The 24,448-nt window shown below is 37.0% G+C and overlaps 1 protein-coding gene across 6 annotated transcripts in view; it reads right to left on the reverse strand.

Moving 5' to 3' along the window:
* The window catches only part of FSD1L (fibronectin type III and SPRY domain containing 1 like), an 87,907-nt gene that overhangs the window by 13,265 nt on the left and 50,194 nt on the right, over window positions 1-24,448 (reverse strand). For 4 of the 6 annotated variants that reach the window (XM_033237898.1, XM_033237902.1, XM_033237901.1 and 1 more), the window contains 4 exons: window positions 17,730-17,939; window positions 15,943-16,041; window positions 11,711-11,840; window positions 11,014-11,046 (listed from right to left, as the gene is read on the reverse strand). In XM_033237898.1, the coding sequence (XP_033093789.1) occupies window positions 11,014-11,046; window positions 11,711-11,840; window positions 15,943-16,041; window positions 17,730-17,939 (472 nt within the window). The remainder of the gene's footprint in view (window positions 1-11,013; window positions 11,047-11,710; window positions 11,841-15,942; window positions 16,042-17,729; window positions 17,940-24,448) is intronic. The other 2 variants (XM_033237900.1, XM_033237903.1) reach the window with 1 other exon arrangement.

Consider the following 24,448-nt stretch of genomic DNA (forward strand, 5'->3'; position numbering starts at 1 on the left):
GTGGATAGGTAGATTAAAATTTCTGTGAAACTTGTGCTAAGGTAGGCAGTAGTTTCTTGCTACTGGGTAGGGGGACAGCAAAACAGAACGTGAGGGGGGAAGTTCCAGAATAGTTGTTGAGATCTCCAAAATGAGGGATAGAAACAAATAAAAATTACTAAACATTTATACTCTTTATTCTGAATAACAAAAATACCTGTTTTCACTTTTTCAAGGTTTGGGATGAACATGTATTCTAAGTTGATACTTACACAATACTTTTAAGAGTCATTAACTAGTAAGAAAGTCAAACTGCAAACATTGTCAACTGATAACTCAGGAAAAAATAACTGCATCATAATTTTCTTTCCGATTCATTTTATATAAGCTGATAGAGAATGTTAAAAGCCTCATTACAAAAGGTCTGTATGTTTTCAAAAGCTTTATCTTAAGCTCAGGGGAAAACATTATATTTGCCTCAAAGTTTAAAAAAATAGTACATGTAGCTCTATTTTCCTGATCTTGTGAGGGGCAAAGACTCTTGAAATCAATGGTTTTTTAAACCATGTGCTGAACTCAAGGGAATCCACAGATGCCACAGATGCCAGCTTTAGGGCTTCCTCCCTCCTTTAACCAGCTATACTTTTCTCTTTTCGGATTAGGCTTCTGGAAATATTTCATGAAAGAAACCACGCTGTTGCTTTTTTTTAAAAAGGTGTGAAAAAACAATACAATGTTTTAGATGCAACATTAAAAGAAGACATGAAAAGGAAGAGGGCAAAAGTAAAATTGTTTCAACATGGTATATAAATTATAACGAAAAAGGTTTTAGGTCTCCAGAACACTATGTAACAAAAGAACTTCGTGTGGTTGACAGTTATTCTCCAAAAGTTCATATGAGATTATCTGAAATGAAAGTACATTCTCCCCTTAAAAAAATGAGTGCAGAGGTCACCAAAGATTACCCAGTTCATCAAGTCACCAATTCATAAACTGACTGCATATTAATCTTCCTCCACTCAAGTTATTCAACTGCAAATATTGGTAACTATACAAAAATGAACACAATTTTAACGAATCATGTCAGTATTTGTGAAAAATTACTTTTGTAACTAGAGAAGGCAGATGGGATACAATAACCTGAGAACACTAGCTCTTCATTATCTCTAAGTTCACTTTAAACCCCAATGCTTTTTAGTATTGCTAGTGCTATCTTACCATTAACAGACATGACTGCGGTTGCTATTCAGTTGAGAAACAGCAAAGAAAGTCAACAAGATTTTGTTTCGGCTAACTATGTAAGAATCAAATGAAAGGAGACGAGAGGTTAAAGTAAACGTGTAATCAGGAGTGAGGAGGAATTAAATGAGCCAAACCAGTGGTTCTCAAACCCAGCTGCACATCAGAACCACTTGGGGAACTTTTAAAAATGCAAATTACCAGGACTTAACCATAAACTACTAAATCAGATACTGGAGGGCAAGCTTGAGAAACACATGTCTGTGTTTTTAAACTAAGAATTTCAGGATTTTGCTGTTCATCTGGGCTAAGAGCCACTGAAGTAAAACAAAGCAAAACTCCCCTATCAAGGAGCAGGGACTAAAAGGGTGATAAAAAGACAGGTTTTACACAATCTATCATATGGCACCCTTGGTGCTTGTTTGCTATGGCAAGTGAGGAACTTGACTATGGAGTAGCTGAGGGAAGGGAACTAACTGTTGCTAGGAACCACATCTCATCTCTGTATCCTCAGTACAGAGTAGGTGTACAATATCTGACTAGAATGAGCTCAGCTGAGTAAATAGAATATGTGATATTATCAATTAAGGACCACCTGTATCTTCCTGAGCCAAAGTACTAAATTGGAAAAACAATGGCCTTTGGCATTTTGTAATACATCAATGATTGTCAATTGAAAAGGCACAACAGAATCAGAAACAATCAGGAAACTTTTTCAAAATACACTGATAGTTTACCTCTCCAACTGGTGGGTCAGAGTGTCTGCTGAGAGGAAACATGCATTCTGAAAAATATTTCCCAAGTAACTCAGAGCAACAAATAGAAAGTGAACGTCATATAAATAAAGAGAAAAATGTCACTTGGCACTGCTTCAAAATGTATTAAGAACTCTTTTGATAACCAGATAAACAATTTTTAGAAATTTGTAACTTACCAGTAGTAAAGAATTAAAGGGAAGCATGGAGAAGAGAAAAACAGACATAACTATTGACATTGGTACTTTAATTTCAGAGAATAGTTAAATAACAAAAACTCTTCCATTGCAGTATTCCAGACTTCCAATCCTAAGTCACTTTTTCAAGAAACAACTTATAATAAGTTTTATGTCAAGCATGATCTTCTCCCATCCCCTCCCTCACCCCACTTCTCTAAAGGACACCCTGGCCACTTAACTATCTGAATTTAAGTAAGGCTCTTCAGCTACCTCTAGTCTGGGTTGTTTTACCAGCTTACCAAATAATTTCTTTACTGTCCAATTCATCTTGTTCATTATTATAAGATAAAGCTAACTGATTCCTTTATTTAAAAATCTTCATGTACTTCTATACTACTTACAAACGACTTAGCGTGACATTCTGGTTCTTGATTTAGTCCCAATCTGCCTTTCTAGCCTTCTCACCACTAGAGATCAATATATAGCTAAATATACCAGCCAAAATGTGGTTTAAACTCACACCATATACTTCAGTGCCTTTGCTATGGTTGTTCCCCCTTTCAGTGCTAGTCTAACCACACATTTTCCCACTTGCTCAAAAACCAGCCTAAATACCACTTCTTTAATGAAAGTCCTCCAAATTCTATCAGGCTAAATAACCTGTCTGAGGACTCCAGCTCCAGGCCCAAATCCTGTGTGATTTTTTTTTCTCTTTTTTAAAACTATTATACTTAAAGTTCTGGGGTACATGTGCAGAATGTGCAGTTTTGTTACATAGGTATACACGTGCCATGGTGGTTTGCTTCACTCATCAACCGGTCACCTACCTTAAGCATTTCTCCTAATGCTATTCCGCCCCTAGGCCCCCACCCCGACAGGCCCCAGGGTGTGATGTTTCCCTCCCTCTGTCCATGTGTTCTCATTGTTCAACTCCCACTTATGAGTGAGAACATGTGGTGTTTGGTTTTCTGTTCTTGTGATAGTTTCTGAGAATGATGTTTCCAGCTTCATCCATGTCCCTGCAAAGGACATGACCTCATCCTTTTTTATGGCTGCACAGTATTCCATGGTGTATGTGTGCCACATTTTCTTTATCCAGTCTATCACTGATGGACATTTGAATTGTTTCCAAGTCTTTTTATTGTGAATAGTGCTCTGATAAACACATGTGTGCAATGTGGCTTTATAGCAGCATGATTTATAAATCCTTTGGGTATATATCCAGTAATGGGATTGCTGGGTCAAATGGTATTTCTAGTTCTAGATCCTTGAGGAATTGCCACACTGTCTTCCACAATGGCTGAACTAATTTACACTCCCACCAACAGTGTAGAAGAGTTCCTATTTCTCCACATCCTCTCCAGCATCTGTTGTTTCCTGACTTTTTAATGATCACCATTCTAACTGGCATGAGAAGGTATCTCATTGTGGTTTTGATTTGCATTTCTCTAATGACCAGTGATGATGAGCATTTTTTCATATGTTTGTTAGCATATGTTTGACAAGTGTCTGTCCATATCCTTTGCCCACTTTTCGATGGGGCTGTTTTTTCTTGTAAACTTGGTTAAGTTCTTTGGAGATTCTGGATATTAGCCCTTTGTCAGATGGATAGATTGCAAAATTTTTCTCCCATTCTGTAGGGTGCCTGTTCACTCTGATAATAGTTTCTTTTGCTGTGCAGAGGCTCTTTAGTTTAATTAGATTCCATTTGTCAATTTTGGCTTTTGTTGTCATTGTTTTTGGTATATTAGACATGAAGTCTTTGCCCATGCCTATGTCCTGAATGGAATTGTCTAGGTTTTCTTCTAGGATTTTTATGGTTTTAGGTCTTATGTTTAAGTCTTTAATCCATCTTAAGTTAATTTTTGTATAAGGTGTAAGGAAGGGGTCCAGTTTTAGTTTTCTGCATATGGCTAGCCAGTTTTCCCAACACCATTTACGAAATAGGGAATCTTTTCTCCATTGCTTGTTTTTGTCAGGTTTATCAAAGACGAGATGGTTGTAGATGTGTGGTTTTATTTCTGAGATCTCTGTTCTGTTCCATTGGTCTATGTATCTGTTTTGGTACCAGTACCATGCTGTTTTGATTACTGCAGACTTGTAGTACAGTTTGAAGTCAGGTAGCATAATGCCTCTAGCTTTGTTCTTTTTGCTTAGGACTGTCTTCACTATGAGGGCTCTTTTTTGGTTCCATATGAAGTTTTGCCAATTCTGTGAAGCAAGTCAAATGGTAGCTTGATGGGGATAGCACTGAATCTATAAATTACTTTGGGCAGTATGGCCATTTTCACGATGTTGATTCTTCCTATCCATGAGCATGGAATGTTTTTCCATTTGTTTGTGTCCTCCCTTATTTCCTTGAGCAGTGGTTTGTAGTTCTCCTTAAAGATATCCTTCATATCCCTTGTAAGTTGTATTCCTAAGTACTTTATTCTCTTTGTAGCAATTGTGAATGAGAGTTCACTCATGATTTGGCTCTCTGTCTGTTATTGGTGTATAGGAATGCTTTTGATTTTTGCACATTGATTTTGAATCATGAGACTTTGCTGAAGTTGCTTATCAGCTTAAGGAGATTTGGGGCTGAAACGATGGGGTTTTCTAAATATACAATCATGTCATCTGCAAACAGAGACAATTTGACTTCCTCTCTTCCTAATTGAATACCCTTTATTTCTTTCTCTTGCCTGACTGCCCTAGGCAGAACTTTCAATACTATGTCGAATAGGAGTGGTGAGAGAGGGCATCCTTGTCTTGTGCCAGTTTTCAAAGGAAATGCTTCCAGTTTTTGCCCATTCAGTATGATACCGGCTGTCATTTTGTCATAAATAGCTCTTACTATTTTGAGATACGTTCCATCGATACCTAGTTTATTGAGAGTTTTTAGCATAAAGGGGTGTTGAATTTTGTCGAAGGCCTTTTCTGCATCTATTGAGATAATCATGTGGTTTTTGTCATTTGACCTGTTTATGTGATGGCTTACGTTTATTGATTTGCATATGTTGAACCAGCCTTGCATCCTAGGGATGAAGCCGACTTGATCATGGTGGATAAGCTTTTTGATGTGCTGCTGGATTCAGTTTGCCAGTATTTTCTTGAGGATTTTCGCATTGTGTTCATCAGGGATATTGGCCTGAAATTTACTTTTTTTGTTGTCTGCCAGATTTTGGTATCAGGATGACGCTGGCCTGATAAAATGTGTTAGGAAGGAGTCTGTCTTTTTCTTTTGTTTGCAATAGTTTCAGAAGGAATGGCACCAGCTCCTCTTTTGCCTCTGGTAGAATTCGGTTGTGAATCCATCTGGTCCTGGACGTTTTTTGGTTGCTAGGCTATTAATTACTGCCTCAATTTCAGAATTTGTTATTGGTCTAGTCAGGGATTCAATTTCTTCCTTGTTTAGACTTGGGAGGGTGTATGTGTCCAGGAATTTATCCATTCTAGATTTTCTAGTTTATTTGCATAGAGGTGTTTGTAGTATTCTCTGATGGTAGTTTGTATTTCTGTGGGATCAGTGGTGATATCTCCTATATCATTTTTTATTGCATCTATTTGATTTTTCTCTTTTCTTCTTTATTAGTCTGGTTAGTGGTCTATCTATTTTGTTGATTTTTCAAAAAACCAGCTCCTGGATTCATTTGATTTTTTTGAAGGAAATTTAGTGTCTCTATCTCCTTCAGTTCTGTTCTGGTCTTAGTTATTTCTTGTCTTCTGCTGGCTTTTGAATTTGTTTGCTGTTGCTTCTCTAGTTCTCTTAATTGTGATGTTAGGGTGTCAATTTTAGATATTTCCTACTTTCTCTTGTGGGCATTTAGTGCTATAAATTTCCCTCTACACACTGCTTTAAATGTGTCCCAGAGATTGTGGTACATTGTGTCTTCGTTCTCAATGGTCTCAAAGAACATCTTTATTTCTGCCTTCATTTTGCTATTTACCCAGTAGTCATTCAGGAGCAGATTGTTCAGTTTCCATGTAGTTGTGTGGTTTTAAATGAGTTTCTTGATCCTGAGTTCTAATTCGATTGCACTGTGGTCTCAGAGACTGAGTGTTATGATTTCCATTCTTCTGCATTTTCTGAGGAGTGTTTTACTTCCAATTATGTGGTCAATTTTAGAATAAGTGTGATGTGGTGCTGAGAAGAATGTATATTCTGTTGATTTGGGGTGGAGAGTTCTGTAGATGTCTATTAGGTCTGCTTGGTCCAGAGCTGAGTTCAAGTCCTGAATATCCTTGTTAATTTTCTGTCTCATTGATCTAATATTGACAGTGGGGTGTTAAAGTCTCCCACTATCACTGGGTGGGAGTCTAAGTCTCTTTGTAGGTCTCTAAGGACTTGCTTTATGAATCTAGGTACTCCTGTGTTGGCTGCATATATATTTAGGAGAGTTAGCTCTTCTTGTTGCATTCATCCCTTTACCATTATGTAATGCCCTTCTTTGTCTATTTTGATCTTTGTTGGTTTAAAGCCTGTTTTATCAGAGATTAGGATTGCAACTCCTGATTTTTTCTTTCTTCCATTTGCTTCATAAATATTCCTCCATCCCTTTATTTTGAGCCTATGTTTGTCTTTGCATGTAAGATGGGTCTCATGAATACAGCACACTGATGGGTCTTGTCTCTGTATCCAGTTTGCCAGCCTGTGTCTTTTAATTGGGGCACTTAGCCTGTTCACATTTAAGGTTAATATATTGTTGTGTGTGAACTTGATCCTGTCATTATAATGCTAGCTGGTTGTTTTGCCCATTAGTTGATGCAATTTCTTCATAGTGTTGATAGTCTGCACAATTTGGTATGTTTTTGCAGTGGTTGGTTCCGATTGTTCTTTCAATGTTTAGTGCTTCCTTCAGGAGCTCTTGTAAGGCAGGCCTGGTGCTGACAAAATCTTTCAGCATTTACTTGTCTGTAAACGATTTTATTTCTCCTTCGCTTATGAAGCTTAGTTTGTCCGGATATGAAATTCTGGGTTGAAAATTATTTCCTTTAAGAGTGTTGAATATTGGCCGCCACTCTTCTGGCTTGCAGGGTTTCTGCAGAAAGATCTGCTGTTAGTCTGATGGGCTTCCCTTTATGGGTAATCCAAGCTTTCTCTCTGGCTTCCCTAACATTTTTTCCTTCATTTCAACCTTGGTGAATCTGACAAGTATGTGTCTTGGGGTTGCTCTTCTTAAGGAGTATGTTTGTGGTGTTCTCTTTATTTCCTGAATTGTGAGTGTTGGCCTGTCTTGCTAGGTTGGGGAAGTTCTGGATAATATCCTGAAGAGTGTTTTCCAACTTGGTTCCATTCTCCCTGTGACTTTCAGGTACACCAATCAAATGTAGATTTGGTCCTTTCACATATTTCTTGGAGGTTTTGTTCATTCCTTTTTATTCTTTTTTCTCTAATCTTGTCTTCTTGCTTTATTTCATTAAGTTGATCTTCAATCTCTGATATCCTTTCTTCCACTTGATTGATTCGGCTATTCATACTTGCGTATGCTTCACGAAGTTCTCGTGCTGTGTTTTTCAGCTCCATCAGGTCATTTACATTCTTCTCTAAACTGGTTATTCTAGTCAGTCATTCATCTATCCTTTTTTCAAGGTTCTTAGCTTCCTTGCATTGGGTTAGAACATGCTCCTTTAGCTCGGAGGAGTTTGTTATTACCCACGTTCTGAAGCCTGCTTCTGTCAATTCATCAAACTCATTCTCCATCCAGGTTTGTTCCCTTGCTAGTGAGCAGTTGTGATCCTTTGGAGGAGAAGAGGCATTCTGGCTTTTGGAATTTTCAGCCTTTTTGTGCTAGTTTCTCCCATCTTCGTGGATGTATCTACCTTTTGTCCTTGATGTTGGTGACCTTCGGATGGGGTCTTTGAGTGGATGTGCTATCCCTTTCTGTTTGTTAGTTTTCCTTCTGACAGTCAGGCCCCTCTGCTGCAGGTCTGCTGGAGTTTGCTGGAGGTCCACTCCAGACCCTGTTTGCCTGGGTATCACCAGCAGAGGCTGCAGAACAGCAAAGACTGCTGCCTCTTTCCTCTGGAAGCTTCGTCCCAGAGGGGCACCTGCCAGATGCCATCCAGAGCTCTCCTGTAGGAGGTGTCTATCAGCCCCTACTGGGAGGTATCTCCCAGTCAGGATTCACGGGGGTCAAGGACCCACTTGAGGAGGCAGTCTGACCCTTAGCAGAGCTTGAACGCTGTGCTGGGAGGTCCACTGCTTTCTTCAGAGCCATCAGGCAGGGACATTTAAGTCTGCTGAAGCTGTGCTCACAGCCACCCCTTCCCCCAGGTGCTCTGTCCCAGGGAGATGGGGGTTTTATCTGTAAGTCCCTGACTGGGGCTGCTGCCGTTTTTTCAGAGATGCCCTGCTCGGAGAGGAGAAATCTGGAAGTCTGGCCACAGTGGCCTTGCTGAGCTGCAGTGGTCTCCACCCAGTTCGAACTTCCCAGCAGCTTTGTTTACACTGTGAAGGGAAAACCACCTACCCAAGCCTCAGCAATGGCGGACGCCCCTACCCCCAGCAAGCTGGAGCATTCCAGGTCAATCTCAGACTGCTGCTGTGCTGGCAGCAAGAATTTCAAGCCAGTGGATTTTAGTTTGCTGGGTTCCGAGGGGGTGGGACCCGCTGAGCCAGACCACTTGGCTCCCTGGTTCCAGCCCCCTTTCCAGAGGAGTGAATGGTTCTGTCTCACTGGCATTCCAGGTACCACTGGGGTATGGAAAAAAAAAAAACAAAAAACTTCTGCAGCTAGTTTGGTGTCTGCCAAAAAAGCCACCCAGTTTTGTGCCTAAAACCCAGGGCCCTGGTGGGGTAGGCACCAGAGGGGATCTTCTGGTCTGTGGGTTGTGAAGACTGTGGGAAAAGTGCAGTATCTGAGCCAGAGTGCAGGGTTCCTCAGGCTCTGTCCCTCACGGTTTCCCTTGTGTTGGGGAGAAAACTCCCCTACCACTTGCATTTCCTGGGTGAGGCCAAGCTCTACCCTGCTTCAGCTCGCCCTCCATGAGCTGCACCCACTGTCCAACCAGTCCCAACGAGATGAACCGGGTACCTCAGTTGGAAATGCAGAAATCACCTGCCTTCTGCATCTATCTTGCTGGGAGCTGCAGACCGGAGCTGTTCTTATTCAGCCATCTTAAAGATCAAATCTGGCACGTCTTTCTTCCTAAGAATGACTGGGGTATTTTCTTAATTTGGCAAACTACAGTCAGCTCCACATTAGCCATGAGCTTCCAGGCAGCAGTCCTTGGGAAATTCTCCTGGAAAGAAGGCAGGCGTGCCGTCTAGTGACATGCATGCGCCCTGTGTGTGATCTTTCAGGCCTAAGCATAGGCAGGCATTGATGAGGCAGGGTGGGGGCACAGGGTAGGGTGAGCTGCCCTCCTCACACCAGACTTGGTGCACAGCTAGTGCACTGTAGTTTCGAGACAGAGTTGCAATTCCACTCTTCTCCCCATCATGATCATACACCGTATCAGCAATCCTACCCTAGGCACCTCTATTCAGAGGTCCTCTTCCTGGAGAGAGGCCCTAGGCTGAGTTGCTTTTCAGGTGTCTCTGCGTAAAACTCCTTTAGGGCAGAGGTCAGGGGAGGATTGATGGTCTGAAAATACTTTTCTCCCCTCTGTTTTAGTATTTGTCCCATTTTAGCCCTCACTGCCCACCTTCTTGGCTCTCAGGTCCATAAACTGGCAGAAGCTTTTTGTTTGGGGCTTGCTGCAGTGAGAAGATCCACTACTTGTGATCTGTGTTGATTTACGTGACCTTCACCCAATGCCATTCTGTTGGGAAAAACTGAACACTGGGGGAGTGAGTATTCTTTCCTTTGTGCCCTCTTGCTTATACTATCATAGCAAATCAATAAAGGTTTGATTATTACTTGTAGTTTGGCTATCCTACCTAACCACCTCAACATCTGGTAGCTCTGGGCGTCTTTCTTCCTCTGAACACCTTTATTCACACTTACCATTGTACATATGTCTACCTTGCATTATTGCTACTTGTACATACATCTCATCTACATAAGTTAGGGCAAATTTCTTGAAAGCAGACAGTGTTTATCCCTATAAATCCTATAACATCCAGCAGACATCCTACAGTGAACAAATATTTATGGAAAGAATATCTAAATGCATATAACATTCCACAAGTAGCCTATATGTAAAATGCTCTTAAAAAGTAGGAAGGGAGAAAGAAATAATATAACCTTAAATCACAAATACGTAGTCTATTCATAGACTGTTAAATTCAGCATTTTCCAATTTATCATACACTATAAAATCACTTTTCCCAATAGCAAGTACATAAACTGAAAAGAAGAGGAAGATAATTTTGAAAAGAGAACACATTCTGGTTTCCAGTAAAGATATGTAGTATCTTCAAATAAGCACATTATTACTCATGCAAATTGAAACAATTCATCTTTCTGGAACCGTCTTGATAATTTTAGCAATGACCTTTATTTTTTATCCTTGTTGATTCTGAAACTGCCTAATTATTATAAAATAGAGAACTCTTCAAACTTGCTGTGTGTCAAATACAAATAAAAGCGAAGCTATAATGTTAGACTAATGAATATTATTCAGTACAACAAGAAAGATGCCAGGTATGAGTAAAAGCGTAAAAATAAATCAGATAAGGGAAAAAAATTCAAGAAAGACTTTAAAGCAGAGCTTACTTTGTTACCATATACAATATAATCCAAATAATATGCAGCACACTACAATGTAAATTAAAAACATAAGCTACCAATACAGTCTACACAGAGCAGTATTTTAGCTTATGAAGGCTGCCACAATGGCTTCTGCTTATTGGTTAAAAGAAAAAATTAAAGTTTTTTTAATCAGCCAAGCTAGATTATACTAAGTCCTAGAACTAGACAGACATAGATCATCACCTTGTATGTTTCTTCAGTGAAGTAACATGGACACTGTTAGATAAAAACAGGCAACTGTTAAGAAACTGTTTTACAACTTAAATTTAACAGCTTATAACAAAATCAGATTAAAGGCCTGCTGAGGAATTTTTGGGGGTTCATTTTTGTTATTGTAGCTCACAAAGGCATTTATCTTCAGTTTGAGCAAAAATTTCTTCTATTAAAAAAGAAAGAGGCTCCCATGCTTTGACTTTATTTAAATAAGTTAGTTATGACAATAACAAAAGGCCCTCGAATCTGCCTCTTAGGTTCATTGTGTTGCTGATCAGAAGCAAGACCCTAGGGTTGTACCTGCTAAACGCTGTCATTTAGTGCAGACCAGACCTGCAGGTAAGATAGGTGATCTATAAGTCTAAAATTCAGGAACTAGAAACTTCTTCTAAGCAATTCAAGTTTCTGTATATATAACTTCAAAGAAATGGAATACTGAAATGAAAATGTGTAAGAGGATTAGGGATGAAACTAAAACAAAAGTAATAAAAAATGTTAATGACATATTAAACTACTGACAAATAGTATTATATTCTTCACTTTGGTGCTACCAATATACTGTAAATCTCATAGGTATATTGACTAAGAATTTCAATGAAAGTTATTGTTAAGTAAGAACCAGTGTACAAGCATTTGTCCATATGGTAGATTTAATGGCCTAGCTTACCTGCCCTTGTTCTCTTTTCCTTTCATTTTACTTTCTTGACCTTTTCCTCCAGTAGGATCCCACTCTACACAGGTATCTTCAACTTTCAGGTTCAAATGGGATGAGGAGTTATCCAAATTGAAGTTAAGTGCTATTCAAGATAATATTTCAATATATTTTTAAAATATAGCATATCTCCACTTTCTGAAACACAGCTATCACATTATTTTTTACTCAATCATTCAATATTGAATACAGAAAATAAAGTACAAATTCATAATCCTAGCACTTAAAATTCTCAACAATCAGGCTGTAATTTATAATTCTTATCTGATTTCCCATTATTCTTCTCAATACATCCTGTACTCCAATCAAATACAATGTACTTGCATGGTCACTGACATTTCTGCTGTTCATTCTACTAAAATCTCAGCGAGTACACAGTAACCTAAATCTCCTGTTATTAGGATATCAGTTGACTGTTACGACAAAATAGGAAGGGGAACTGGAAGAATTAAGGAGAAGGATAAAGTTACATAGTGTAAAAAATTATAGAATCTGGCATACATATTTTCTCTGATACTCTAATATCTAATAATTTCATACCTAAATTCTCAGTTTCAAAGTAAGACAAACATGGAGAAACTGAGGCCATGATGACAGAACAAGGAAACTGGCCCAGCCGATAGATAATTTACATGACCAAGTGTACAAAGGGAAAAGGGACCACATAAATGAAAAAAAAAACCCAAAAAACATAAAACTATGCTTTCTAGATTATTTGATATTTTGAGGAATTATCTATACTTTTCACAAGACTTACACAGAACTGCTAATTTAGGAAATCAGTGAAGCAAGGTATACGCTTCCCTCCTTGGAAATTTAGGGTAAATCATTAGAATGTATTGATTCATGACTGATCACACCATTGCTTTTATCTTAAAATATAACTCTCGGAATCTTTATCTTGCAAGGTATCAGCTATTACACAGTTACTAACTAATCTGCCTGTTAGTTCTATTTCCCTCCAAAGGTTCAAACTTCTAGTGTATATTAAGAAATACAGTATCCCTTTACAAAATCCTGTTTCACTTACGGATATTACTTAATTTAGCTAAGGCTTCAGTGTGTCTGTGAACTATGACTCTCTATATGTTTATTTTGTTGTTTGATGATGCATATCTGTTTACCTAATGAATCAATAATCCTTTTATCCCCTATTGCTCTGTAAAAAGCACTTTAATTTCAACTATGTATTGGAGCTATTTTCATTGTTTTTATTTATGAAACAACATTCTGAATACAACTCTACTGACCACAGAGCTTCCAGTAAATGTCATACAATATAAGGAAGTTCACAGCTTTCAAAATCTGTATTTAAACAGAAATGAACTTACAGAAAAAAGAGATAATGCAGCAATAATGCAGCTTTTTAGTAAAAATAGAAATAGAATTCCTTAATAGACAGGTTATCAAAAGGTTAGGATTATGTAACACTGACACCCTGCATTTCCAAGAATGAACTGCCTTAATAGTTAACATCTATATGTGAGTCATTAGGCAATGCATGTGAGAGCATCTACATTTTTGAGAAAGAATACTGGATTTAACTCTAAGGTGCCACCAATTCTCAATTGCTTGCTAAAATCCTAAGGCTGTTTTTTTAAAAAAGGAAGAAATCCTAAGGCTGTCCCCTAATGTTTGTTATGCTGGAAAGAAGGGCCACCAGCAATACTGATGTCAAAGGTGGCAAAAAAAAAAAAAAAAAAAAAAAAGATAGTGCCATTGAAAACCACTTAAAACCAGACTTATCAAATACCCCAGCATCCAAACAAAAAGGCATGGGTTTCAATCCTAAGGGGTGTCATTTTCATATCTCTCTTTCTTTTTGGACACTACCCCTTTATGGGACCTCAGTTAAGTTATAGAGCTCCTTAATGTAACAGAGATAACACTCTATAGTTAAAAATAATAATAATAATAAAAAGACTAGCCTCAAAAGTGAGGTCCTATCTCTTGTATAAGTCCTAAGTCCTATAATATAACTAGATACTGGTTCCCATATCTTTAATAGTCTGTGAAAACAAAGTACCAAAAATCAGAGTACAGATACGTTTCACATGTTTAACTTTGTGCCACTGGCTGCTTTCTTGGTACTATAAAATTATATCATAGCCACTATCAATTAAAGTTGGAGAATAATTTGTGATTTAGTAATTTAATATCATTTACCTTCACAAGAAAATAACTTACACCCTAAATATTCTGGTGATAAGAACTTATATTACTCTTCACTTCTGAGAATTTCAATGCCAGAAGAAATAGTGCTACACATGCTGGAGGGCAGAAATAAACAATGTTCACTCTTTTCTATATCAAGAACCTTAAGTGGAAGCCTATGAAATTTTAGTAGGTTCAACTACTTAATCTCCACCTTTCTTCCCTTCTCTCTAGTTTTTTGTCCATACACTAATTTCTACTGGTTGGCTGAAAAAGGCTGCAACAAGCCAAATAAATTGGTAAACAACTGTTCAGTGTGTCATTTGTAAAAATGTGGACTTTTCCTGTGCAGCTCTTACTGCTATGGAATAACCCTAGAAAATCTGTGACTCATGGCCATGTAGGAGTCTAACTTTATTCTGGAACTCCCTGAAGGTCAGAATCACTGTTTCATGGGTCTCAGAGTTGAGTTTGAGTCTATTCCTACCGCAGAGGGTTTACTCAACAGTGAAGAAGTGCTGAAAAGGCCTAGACTTAGTTTCTCTCTACAAACCCCAAGATTAAGAGTTTGACCAGTAACATCCAAACATTGCTAATAGGAGCAGCCAGACCAGCTCGAAGAAAACTACAAGCCAGTGATTAATATTCCTGTATCTATGGAATTTGCATAGAAATGTATAATTCACCACATTTAGGTCCAACTTTGGTCATTAAATATAAAGAGTAAATGAAAAGAAACAAAAGAAATTATAAAAATACGATGCTCTTGAGGAAGAATAATAATAGTAATGAATTTTACTTGATGGGCTAAAACAGTTCAAGTTATATAGAAAAGATTATCTTCCTATATATGACTGTATTTTAAAATGGTAAAAACCTCTAAGAAACCACAGTAACATCTCAGTTTGATAACATGTAATACAGAGTAACTGCATTCCTTAGCTAAGTTACCTATAGTTCAGTTCTCAAATAAAAACATTTGCTATTCCAAACAAATAACTTCAAGATAGACTTTATTTTAGACCTTTGTGAAGCAAACATTTTTCTGAGTTTGTCTCATCAACAAATTAAACAAATTATAGGCCTCATATTTTGTTTTATTCTGATATGATTTTTTTTCATCCTCCAAATCCAATCAAATTTCTGGCAGGTAAACCTATTCAAATGCTATATGAACTAGAGGTCAGTGGAATGCCTTAAGTCCCAAGTGCCTACAAGAATGTGTAGAGTCTGGTTCTGGAATTAAACCCAGTCAATAATCATCTCACAACCGGGAAAGTCTCCAGCATTATAACCTTCAAATTGGTACATACCTAAAAATATCCTCTGTATTCAAGTGTGCTACCCTAGGGAGCTTTCATTAAATCCAAATTGCTCTCAGAGACTAGAAGAATCTAGGTTCCAAGCTCATAGTAAGGGATGGCAAAGAACTCAGAAGCGGATTCTTATTCACACCTTTCCAAACTAGGTCTAGGGATCATGGGAAAGTCATTTAATATATTAAAACTATTTTTTCACCTGCAATATGGATATCAATAATATCTAGCATACTGATCTCTCGATGACTTTAATTATCTAATAAAGAATTGAAAGTGTTTTGTGACCATTAATAAACTATATAAATGTTAACTGCTGCAATAAGATTCACGAAAACAGAGAGGACCTGAACTAAACAGATACTTCCCCAGTATTGATTCCCCACTAATCCATTCTATGGGAAAACTCTGGGCAAATCTCGGTGATACTTACCTATTTATATACTGAAATGTATAAATCAAGCGTCCACCAGAAAATACAATACCATCATCTCAGTCTATTTTATTTGTATGAATACAATCATATAGGAAAACCCAATGAAAACCACTACTGTAGTCCTATTTTCCCTTTCTTAAAATTCTTACTGTTGCGAAAGCTAGGCTAGGGGAAGTAGAGAAGGAATTCAACATAACATGAAGTGTTTCCTGTTACAAAGTTATGAATAACTTCAGCTGCTAAGCTTTGTTTTATGCTGTATAAAGAGTTACTGATCTCACCTTTGGTCTCTAGAGTCACTGGATCAGAATAGTCTCCAGCCACAGCCTTGTTACAAGCTCGCACTCTGAAATTCATATACTTTGAATCAAATTTTAAGCCTGAAAAAATGAAAACATGGTTTTCAGACATGAACAGTAAAGGACTCTATTCCCGAAAGTATGAGTATGAACCTTCAGACATTAAGTACCGTGTCTCTGTATTCAGGAAGAGTATGAATTTGTTAAAAGAGTGATATGTGGCCGGGTACAGTGGCTCACGCCTGTAATCGCAGCATTTTGGGAGGTCAACTCCCCAACCTGAGGTCAGGAGTTTGAGACCAGCCTGACCAACATGGAGAAACCCCATCTCTACTAAAAATATAAAATTAGCTGGCATGGCTACTCGAGAGGCTGAGGCAAGAGAATCACTTGAACCTGGGAGGCAGAGGTTGTGTTGAGCCAAGATTGTGCAATTGCACTCTAGCCTGGACAACAAGAGTGAAACTCTATCTCAAAAAAAAAAAAAGAGTGATATGCTCAAAATAAGAGGAATCATGATTTAATTATTATTTTATTCAAAGAAACACATACAGTTTATCAACTTTTATTTTAACTCAGTGATTAAAAAGTACCCTTTCAGGCCTCATTAAAAGTAGTATTTCACTCAAAGAGAGACGGTATAATTTACAATAACATATTCAATTTAAGGTGAACATCCTAAATAATTTTTATATTTATGAAACATTGTTTTTTATGTGAAAATGAATTTAAAGAGGAAGTAAAGCAGAGATTAGTAACAAACATTTTGAAGTACAGTCAAGATTAAAATCGCAGTTTAGAAATTACTAGCTATGGGACCATCAACAACTTGACTGAGCCTTAGTTTCCTAGTTGTAGAACAGAAATGATAAAGCCAACTTCACAGTTGTTGTAAAGATAAATGAGATATAACATGCTGATTAAATGAGATGTACTATATGTAATACACTTGAGCCCATCTTCTGACAAATGGTAACGGCTCAATAATGGTGCTCCTAATATTACTACTCATGCATAATAAGCATCTGACAACTCAGGCAATATTTTGCCATTTCAAATATCCAAAGTCCACTATATATTGAGACATCCTTGTAACGGCTTTCAAAAGGTCAACACGAATTTCTAATATTATACCAAGTCACAGGTCTTCTTTAATTATTAACATGAAGGTAATCTTAAAACAGTAAAAGCTACAGTATTTACATTATCAGTGAAATGGTTACTGAGAACATCTAAAAAACCAACAGCTTTTTAAGAGTCAGAAAACCAAGGTAAAAATTAAATGTTATTCTGCAATAATGTTTTCAGAATATCCCTTCATACTTATGTTACATATATTCTGTTTTACTATGTTACAAATGTCCAAAAATAATAAAAACAAAGGTTTCCAGCCTGGCCAACATGGTGAAACCCTGTCTCTACCAAAAAATACAAAAATTAGCTAAGTGTGGTGGCGCATATCTGTACTCCCAGCTTCTCAGGAGGCTGAGGTGGGAGAATCACTTGAACCCAGGAGGCAGAGGTTGCAGTGAGCCAAGGTCCTGCCACTACACTCCAGCCTGGGTGATAATAGAACAAGACCCTGTCTCAAAAAAGAAAAAAAAGGGTTTCCTTGATATTTCAAGAGAAAATCACTTCCATAATGAATATCTAGAAAGTCAGTGTGACTAAAGAAACTTAAAAACTTTATCCTTTAAAGTAACTCAAAATATTTTTCAAGAATACATTTATCTTCTGAGAACGAGATTCCTGAAATGCAGACATGTTACCTGATAGTGTATATTCAGTACCCTTAATATTATCAATTATCTCCCAGCATCGCTCATCCTTTACACGTGGAAGTCCATCAAAATTAGTCTTCCTATGTTCCAGTATAAAATGGTCAATCTTATTATCTTCTTCTAGCATTCTCCAAGCTACTGTTACAGAGTTATCTGCCACCAAACACTCTACTGGATCTATCTCTGGAGCTTTGGGGACTGCAAAGAAGGAAAAAAAAAGACTCATTCACTCCTCATTTATTACATCACTAATCAAATATTGATATATTTATATCATTCAAACTGCTTTTTCATTCTGCTTTTGAACTGCTCAAAAGTAGATCATATTAAGCAAAAAGATACCCTATAAATGTAAAATAACTATTTTCAAAGAACACACACTAAAGATAAGGAATCAAGAAAGACTTGCTACTTCTGAACACATTATATTTTTAATCTGACATTTCAAATAGCTGTAGCATATAAATTAAATCAACATTAACAAATAGAATAAATTGCTTTGAATATAATGATTAAAATAATTCAAGAGTATATTTTCACTCTTGAATGTATTTTAAAATCTTGTTTCCCAACCCTGCAAAATACTTAAGGATTTTTAAATGTTTTTCCCAAGAGTTCTGCAGTTCATTAAAATAAACTGTAGTAAATGAGCCACATTTAACATGTATGAACATTAATTTCTTTTCCATGAAAGACATATTTCATAGCTTTTTAACATTAACACATGGTCCACTCCGACATAACAACTGTAGAACATGGTCCTCCAGTGATATGGACTTGTCTGAACTAGGTGAAACTATGCAATCTAGCAGGTATCAGATTTAAACATTTTATTGTTAAAGAAAAGAATTCAAAAGATTTATTCCTGGTATGCAAGGCTAGTTAAACATTTGAAATCAATTAACGTATTCTATTCCATCAATTGCAGAAAAATTATATAATGATATCAATAAAAAAAGAAAAATACCATTTATAAAGTAAAAAATAAAACTCTTTGTGGATGACATGACTGTCTATGTAGAAAATCCAAAGAACAGGCCAGGCGTGGTGGCTCATGCCTGTAATCCCAGCACTTTGGGAGGCCAAGGCAGGCAGATCACGAGGTCAGGAGTTCAAGATCAGCCTGACCAACATAGTGAAACTCCGTCTCTACTAAAAATACAAAAATTAGCCAGGCGTGGTGGCATGCACCAGTAATCCCAGCTACTCATGAAGCTGAGGCAGGAGAATTGCTTGAACCCAGGAGGCAGAGGTTGCAGTGAGCCAAGATCACACCACTGTATTCCAGCCCAGCCAACAGAGCGAGACTCCATCTCAAAACAACAACAACAACAACAACAAAACCAAAGAATAAAATTCCTGGAACTAACAAGTGATCATAGAAGGGTTGCAGGACACAAGAGATGAATAGGTGGAGCAGAAGCGAATGTGAGGGCAGTGAAATTATTCTATATGGTAACGTAATGGTAAATATAAGACACTATAAATTTATCAGAACTCACAGAACTGTTTAACACAAAGAGTAAATGCTAATATAAAATATGAACTTTAACTAATAATGTATCACTGTTGATTCATCAATTATATCAAATGTATCACACTAATGCAGAATAGTAATAACAGGAAATTGTATATGAAGGAGGTAGTCGGTTTATGGTAACTTTCTGTACTATCATGCTCAATTCTCCACAAATATAACCCTGTTCTAAAAAACAAAGTAAAGCTGGCCCTCTGTGTCCACGGATTCAATCAGCCTTGGATCAAAAAATATTTGGAAAAGATAAAAATAACAATACAACAATAAAAAAGTTTAAAACTACAATATAACAACTACTGACATAGTGGTTACATTGTATTAGGTATTATAAGTAGTCTAGAGATGACTTAAAGTATATGGGAGGATGAACATATATGTGGTTATATGCAAATACCCATTTTTCACAAGGGACTTGAGCATCTGTGGATTTTGGTAATTCAACGAAGGTGCTAGAACCAGTCCCCCACACATACTGAGAGATGACTTTTGCTAATATTTTTTTAAACCACAACAATAACAAAAGAATTACGTATAAAAGTTAAGATGCAAAGTAACATGAGAGCTAACAAATCCAGTAAAATAACACCAAGATGAAAAAAATTTGACTTGGAAAGGATGATCCATTTCCACTAACTAGAATTTTCCCAAAGTTAAACTCCGCATGTGTAATTGTACAATAAATACTTAGAATTGGATATAATTTATTAGTAAGACAACTGACAACTAAAAAAGCATTTATTATTTGTCATTACCATCAGTTTCCTTCTTCTGTCTTGTAGGATTTCTGTCCTTACAATACGTAACATCTGTTACTCTTTATTACTGAAACATAAGAATTGTAGACTATTCACTGCCAAGAGAAGAGACTCTCTCTTGTTAGGCATTCATGAATTTAATATGCTCTGCTATGCCTACATGTAAGGAAATGTAAAGGCCTATGGCCTGTAGCAATGTGAAAATTTTGCTGAGTCATAAATCTGCAACTGAAAGTCCTGAGAGGCTGGTATAAAAAAAGTCACTTAATTAGTGAGTAGGACTAGTTAGCACCCTATTATCTACATCTCAATTCAGCTGCCATTCTAGTAAGACTGCACTGGCAGGCAGATTCTTCTTTCTTGTGAATAATGGTCCCCAAAAGAAAGTCAAGTAACAAAATGAAAACTGAGGTTAAAAAGAAAAAAAAAAAAAAAACTAAGAAAGTGGTGACACGTGGGAAGGACAAAGAATATTTAGATAATTTAAGAGTGGTATGTCAAATTCAGGTTGACTTGGAGCTAATATGTGAGAAGTTCACTCTAGATTGTATATAGAAGTAAGAAAACAATTCATCAAGTACAGCATACACATTCAGGGGAGGATGAAAGATAGTGTACTTATAACATAAAAATATTACTTAGGTGATGCAGAACTCTTTGAAAGGAAAGCAATCCACATATTTGTCTACATATTTCCATAAAGCAACAGTGACTAACTAGCAATAGTGTAGAAATTAGTTGAAGAATTTACTAAATGTTTTATCTGCATCTGAATGTAAAAGGATAAGTGGCATCAGCATTGCCAGACTTATTTCTTTTCTTAGCTCTAGAAAGGAGAAAGGATATAAAGTCAAAATTTCAATGCATAAAAAATGGCTAACAGTAGATAATGACTTTGTAATTATCATTGATCATCATTACTTCCACTGTTAAGACTCAGGTATGTCCATAACTAATATTACTACATATAATGTACTATAGGATAGATTATAGTGGTATTTATGGAATTAAGAGATAAAGATATTTCTTCATTTTATAAGTTAATTTGAATCCATCTTATAGAAAATTTTTATGCTATAGAATATTAAAAATTAGAGATTTAAATGCATCCTTCATGAATTTTTAAAACCTATTATATTTTTCTGCTGGGCACAGTGGCTCATGCCTGTAATCCCCGTACTTTAGGAGGCTGAGGCAGGAGGATCACTTGAGCCCAGGAGTTCGAGACCAGCCTGGGCAACAAAGTGAGACCCCATCTCTACAAAAAAATCAGAAAAATTTAGTTGGGTATGGTGGTGCATGTCTGTGGTTCCAGCTACTCAGGAGGCTGAGGCAGGAGGGTTGCTTAAGCCCAGGAGGTTGAGGCTGCAGTGGTTTTGCCACTGCACTCCAGCCTGGGTGACACAGCAAGACCTTGTCTAAAAAAAAAAAAAAAAATCCTATTGCAGTTTTCCTTCTGGACAAAACTACTCCACAAAAAGGATTCTTGGTTTTTTTTAATTTATATTTCATTTTACCAAAAGGGGAAATCTTAACTGTTCATGCAATCTACTTGACGTACAATAAGCACGCTCTTGGTCTGTTAAGCCATCATTGAAAGCCCAAAAGAAGGGAAGTAAGGGTGAGAAGACTGCGTTTTAAGTCATTTTTTTAATCAAAGTAGTAGTAATATCTATGTGTATTTTCACTTTGTCAAAATTTAGAAGTGATGGGAAACCTAGATACAGAAAATGAAGATATATACACTGGATTCTAGGGGGAAAAGCTCTACTTACAACAGAAAACATTATGGGAAAAAATGTTATCATTGGTATCAGTTATTCACATGAGAAAACTGAGAAGGGGGGAGAAAACAACAGTTAAAGCCTCAACTGCTATAAGTCTACATGTAAATTCTCCAAGTGTGAGTAAAAAAGTGAACTTGAGATAAATGCAAAGTGAAAAATACAATTTCAAAGGCAACAATCAAACAAAGTTTTCTTCATAAGTTAAACAGAAAACGAAAAAAGAATAATGGTAGTAACAATAGCCATCATTTATTGAGTGCTTTCCACCTTAATCCTTACCATTACAATACCATAAACTTTATATTATCATTATCTTTATTAGGGGCTCAAAGATGTCAAAGTAACTTGCCCAAGATTACACTGCTAGACAATTAAAGAAGAAACAGGATTTAAATATAAGCAGTTTGACTTAGAGACAATAGCCTTTACTATTCTTAAAGAAAGGCACTCTAAGCTAAGGCCATATATATTAGTATATAAAAAAATATAAAATCGAAGAGCAGTAACACACAGAAAGATATCCGAGTAATAATGAAAAGAGAAAAACATAAATGACAGTTAAACTATCTGACCAGGTGGAAACAAGTGATCTATAAAACTAACACAAAGGGATGAATGATAGGACCCTTACTGACCTGGAAACCTAAAGAAACCTAAAGGTAGAATCTCTGAAAAGTTCTGAATTTGCCTTACTGATAATTTGATAACCTGGAAAGTAGAGTCTGTGTTTGGTAAACTAACTTTTTTGGACCTAAGTATGACCAATAAGAAGAACACAGATATAAACGTGGAAATGATGGCTGGGTGCAGTGGTTCACACCTATAATCCAGCACTTTGGGAGACCACGGCTAGAGGATGGCTTGAGGCCAGGAGTTTGAGACCAGCCTGAGCAACACAGTGAGACCTCTATCACTACAAAAAGAAAAAAAAATTAAAACTTAGCTGGGTGTGGTGGCATGCACCTGCAGTCCTAGCAACTCAGGAGGCTAATGCAGAAAGACTGCTTGAGCCAGGAGTTGGAGGTTACAGTGAACTATGATGATGCCAATGCACTTCAGCCTGGGTGACAGAGAAATACCCTGTCTCAAACAATAAAAAACTGTAAATGATGGGAACTTTAGAAATAAGCAACAATGTCGCCTTAAAGAATTCATGAAAGCCAGAGCAGGAGATTGGGTAAAATCTGAAAAAAAAAACTTCAAAAATTTCAAATAGAAAAAGAAGAGGACTCATATACTAACATAGACTGTTATAACTACCATGTAACTACCATACTCTGGAGGGATTCTACCATAGAAAAAAAAAAAAATCCAGCATAAAACAATTTTATTGTGTTGCATGGCTGAGCTTTTATAAATAAGATGTGCTTCTCACCTTGAATGTGTGTAAAAATAACCCTAAGTTACCTCAAGTCCAACACTAAGACTCTTGAATCAGAATCTGCAGTTGATTTGCATGCACTTTAAAGTTTGAGAAGCACTGGACAATATCTTCTGATGAATGGATTCCCTTTACAACACTGGCTTCAAGCTATTGTCAAGCTTCTTGCTGAATTATTTTAGTGATGGGAAAAGTTACTATTTCCTAAAACTGCTCTTGTCATAGTCAGTTGTGGCTATTAGAAAAGCCTTTCTGATATTACTAAGCTGAGTTTTCCCCATAAAACTCCATTTGGAAATGAAAGGGAAATAAACTATTTCAAATGCTTGAGATTTAATCCCTTGGCCACATTTTTATTTAAATATTAATTGAAATTGTACTTACTTAAGGAGTACAGCAGGATGTCTGAGAGTCCAACTCAAAGGAGACCCAGTCACAGGAGTGTCCCCACACATTTGTGAGTTTTACCTCCAGGAGCTTACCAGGTTCCCACCATGAATAACTAACGGAGAAAAATCCCCTTATGCTTCCACAGCAGGGGGAGGAGAAAAGGAAGTATTTTGAAATACATCAGAGCTTCTGTTCCCTTAAGAGAAACTATTTAATCATAGTCTAATCTGTTGAGGTTTTATCAGAGCCTAAGTGACCTGGGGAAAGGGAAATATCCAACTCCAATCAGCTACTCCATATGGGCAAAGGGAAATACCCAAATCAACCCCAGGCCACTCCAACCATCCTGTTCCACCGAAAAATCCAGGAGTGAGGAATGGGGAAAACTGAGAAGTCCCTTGTGAAGTTCACAATCCAGAGGCACAGGTTCACCAAAAGACTGAGACCTAATTATAGTGCTACAGAATGCTTCCCCTCCCACACACCTTACTACCACATTAATAAAGGCCTGTTTACATCAGCTTCTTTAACCCAATACATGTTGGGTTATCAAGAAAAAATTATAAGACTCACATATGGCAGAGATGCTGGAATTATCAGATCAATAATTAAAAACAGTTATAATATTCTCAGGGCTCTCATGGAGAGAGCAGACAGCATAAAATGGAGAAAGGAGACAGCATAAAAGAACAGATGGGCAATATAAGTGGAGAGTTAGAAATTGTAAGAAACAAACACAAAGAAAAAAACACTGTACCATAAATTAAGAATAATTTAATTGACTTAATAGCTGACTGGAAAGAATCTTTTGAGTTTGAGGATCTCTCAGTAGAAACCTGCAAGATGAAACAGCAAAG

The sequence above is a fragment of the Trachypithecus francoisi genome, unplaced genomic scaffold, assembly GCF_009764315.1.
Source record: "Trachypithecus francoisi isolate TF-2019V2 unplaced genomic scaffold, Tfra_2.0 Lachesis_group16, whole genome shotgun sequence".
Taxonomy (NCBI): domain Eukaryota; kingdom Metazoa; phylum Chordata; class Mammalia; order Primates; family Cercopithecidae; genus Trachypithecus; species Trachypithecus francoisi.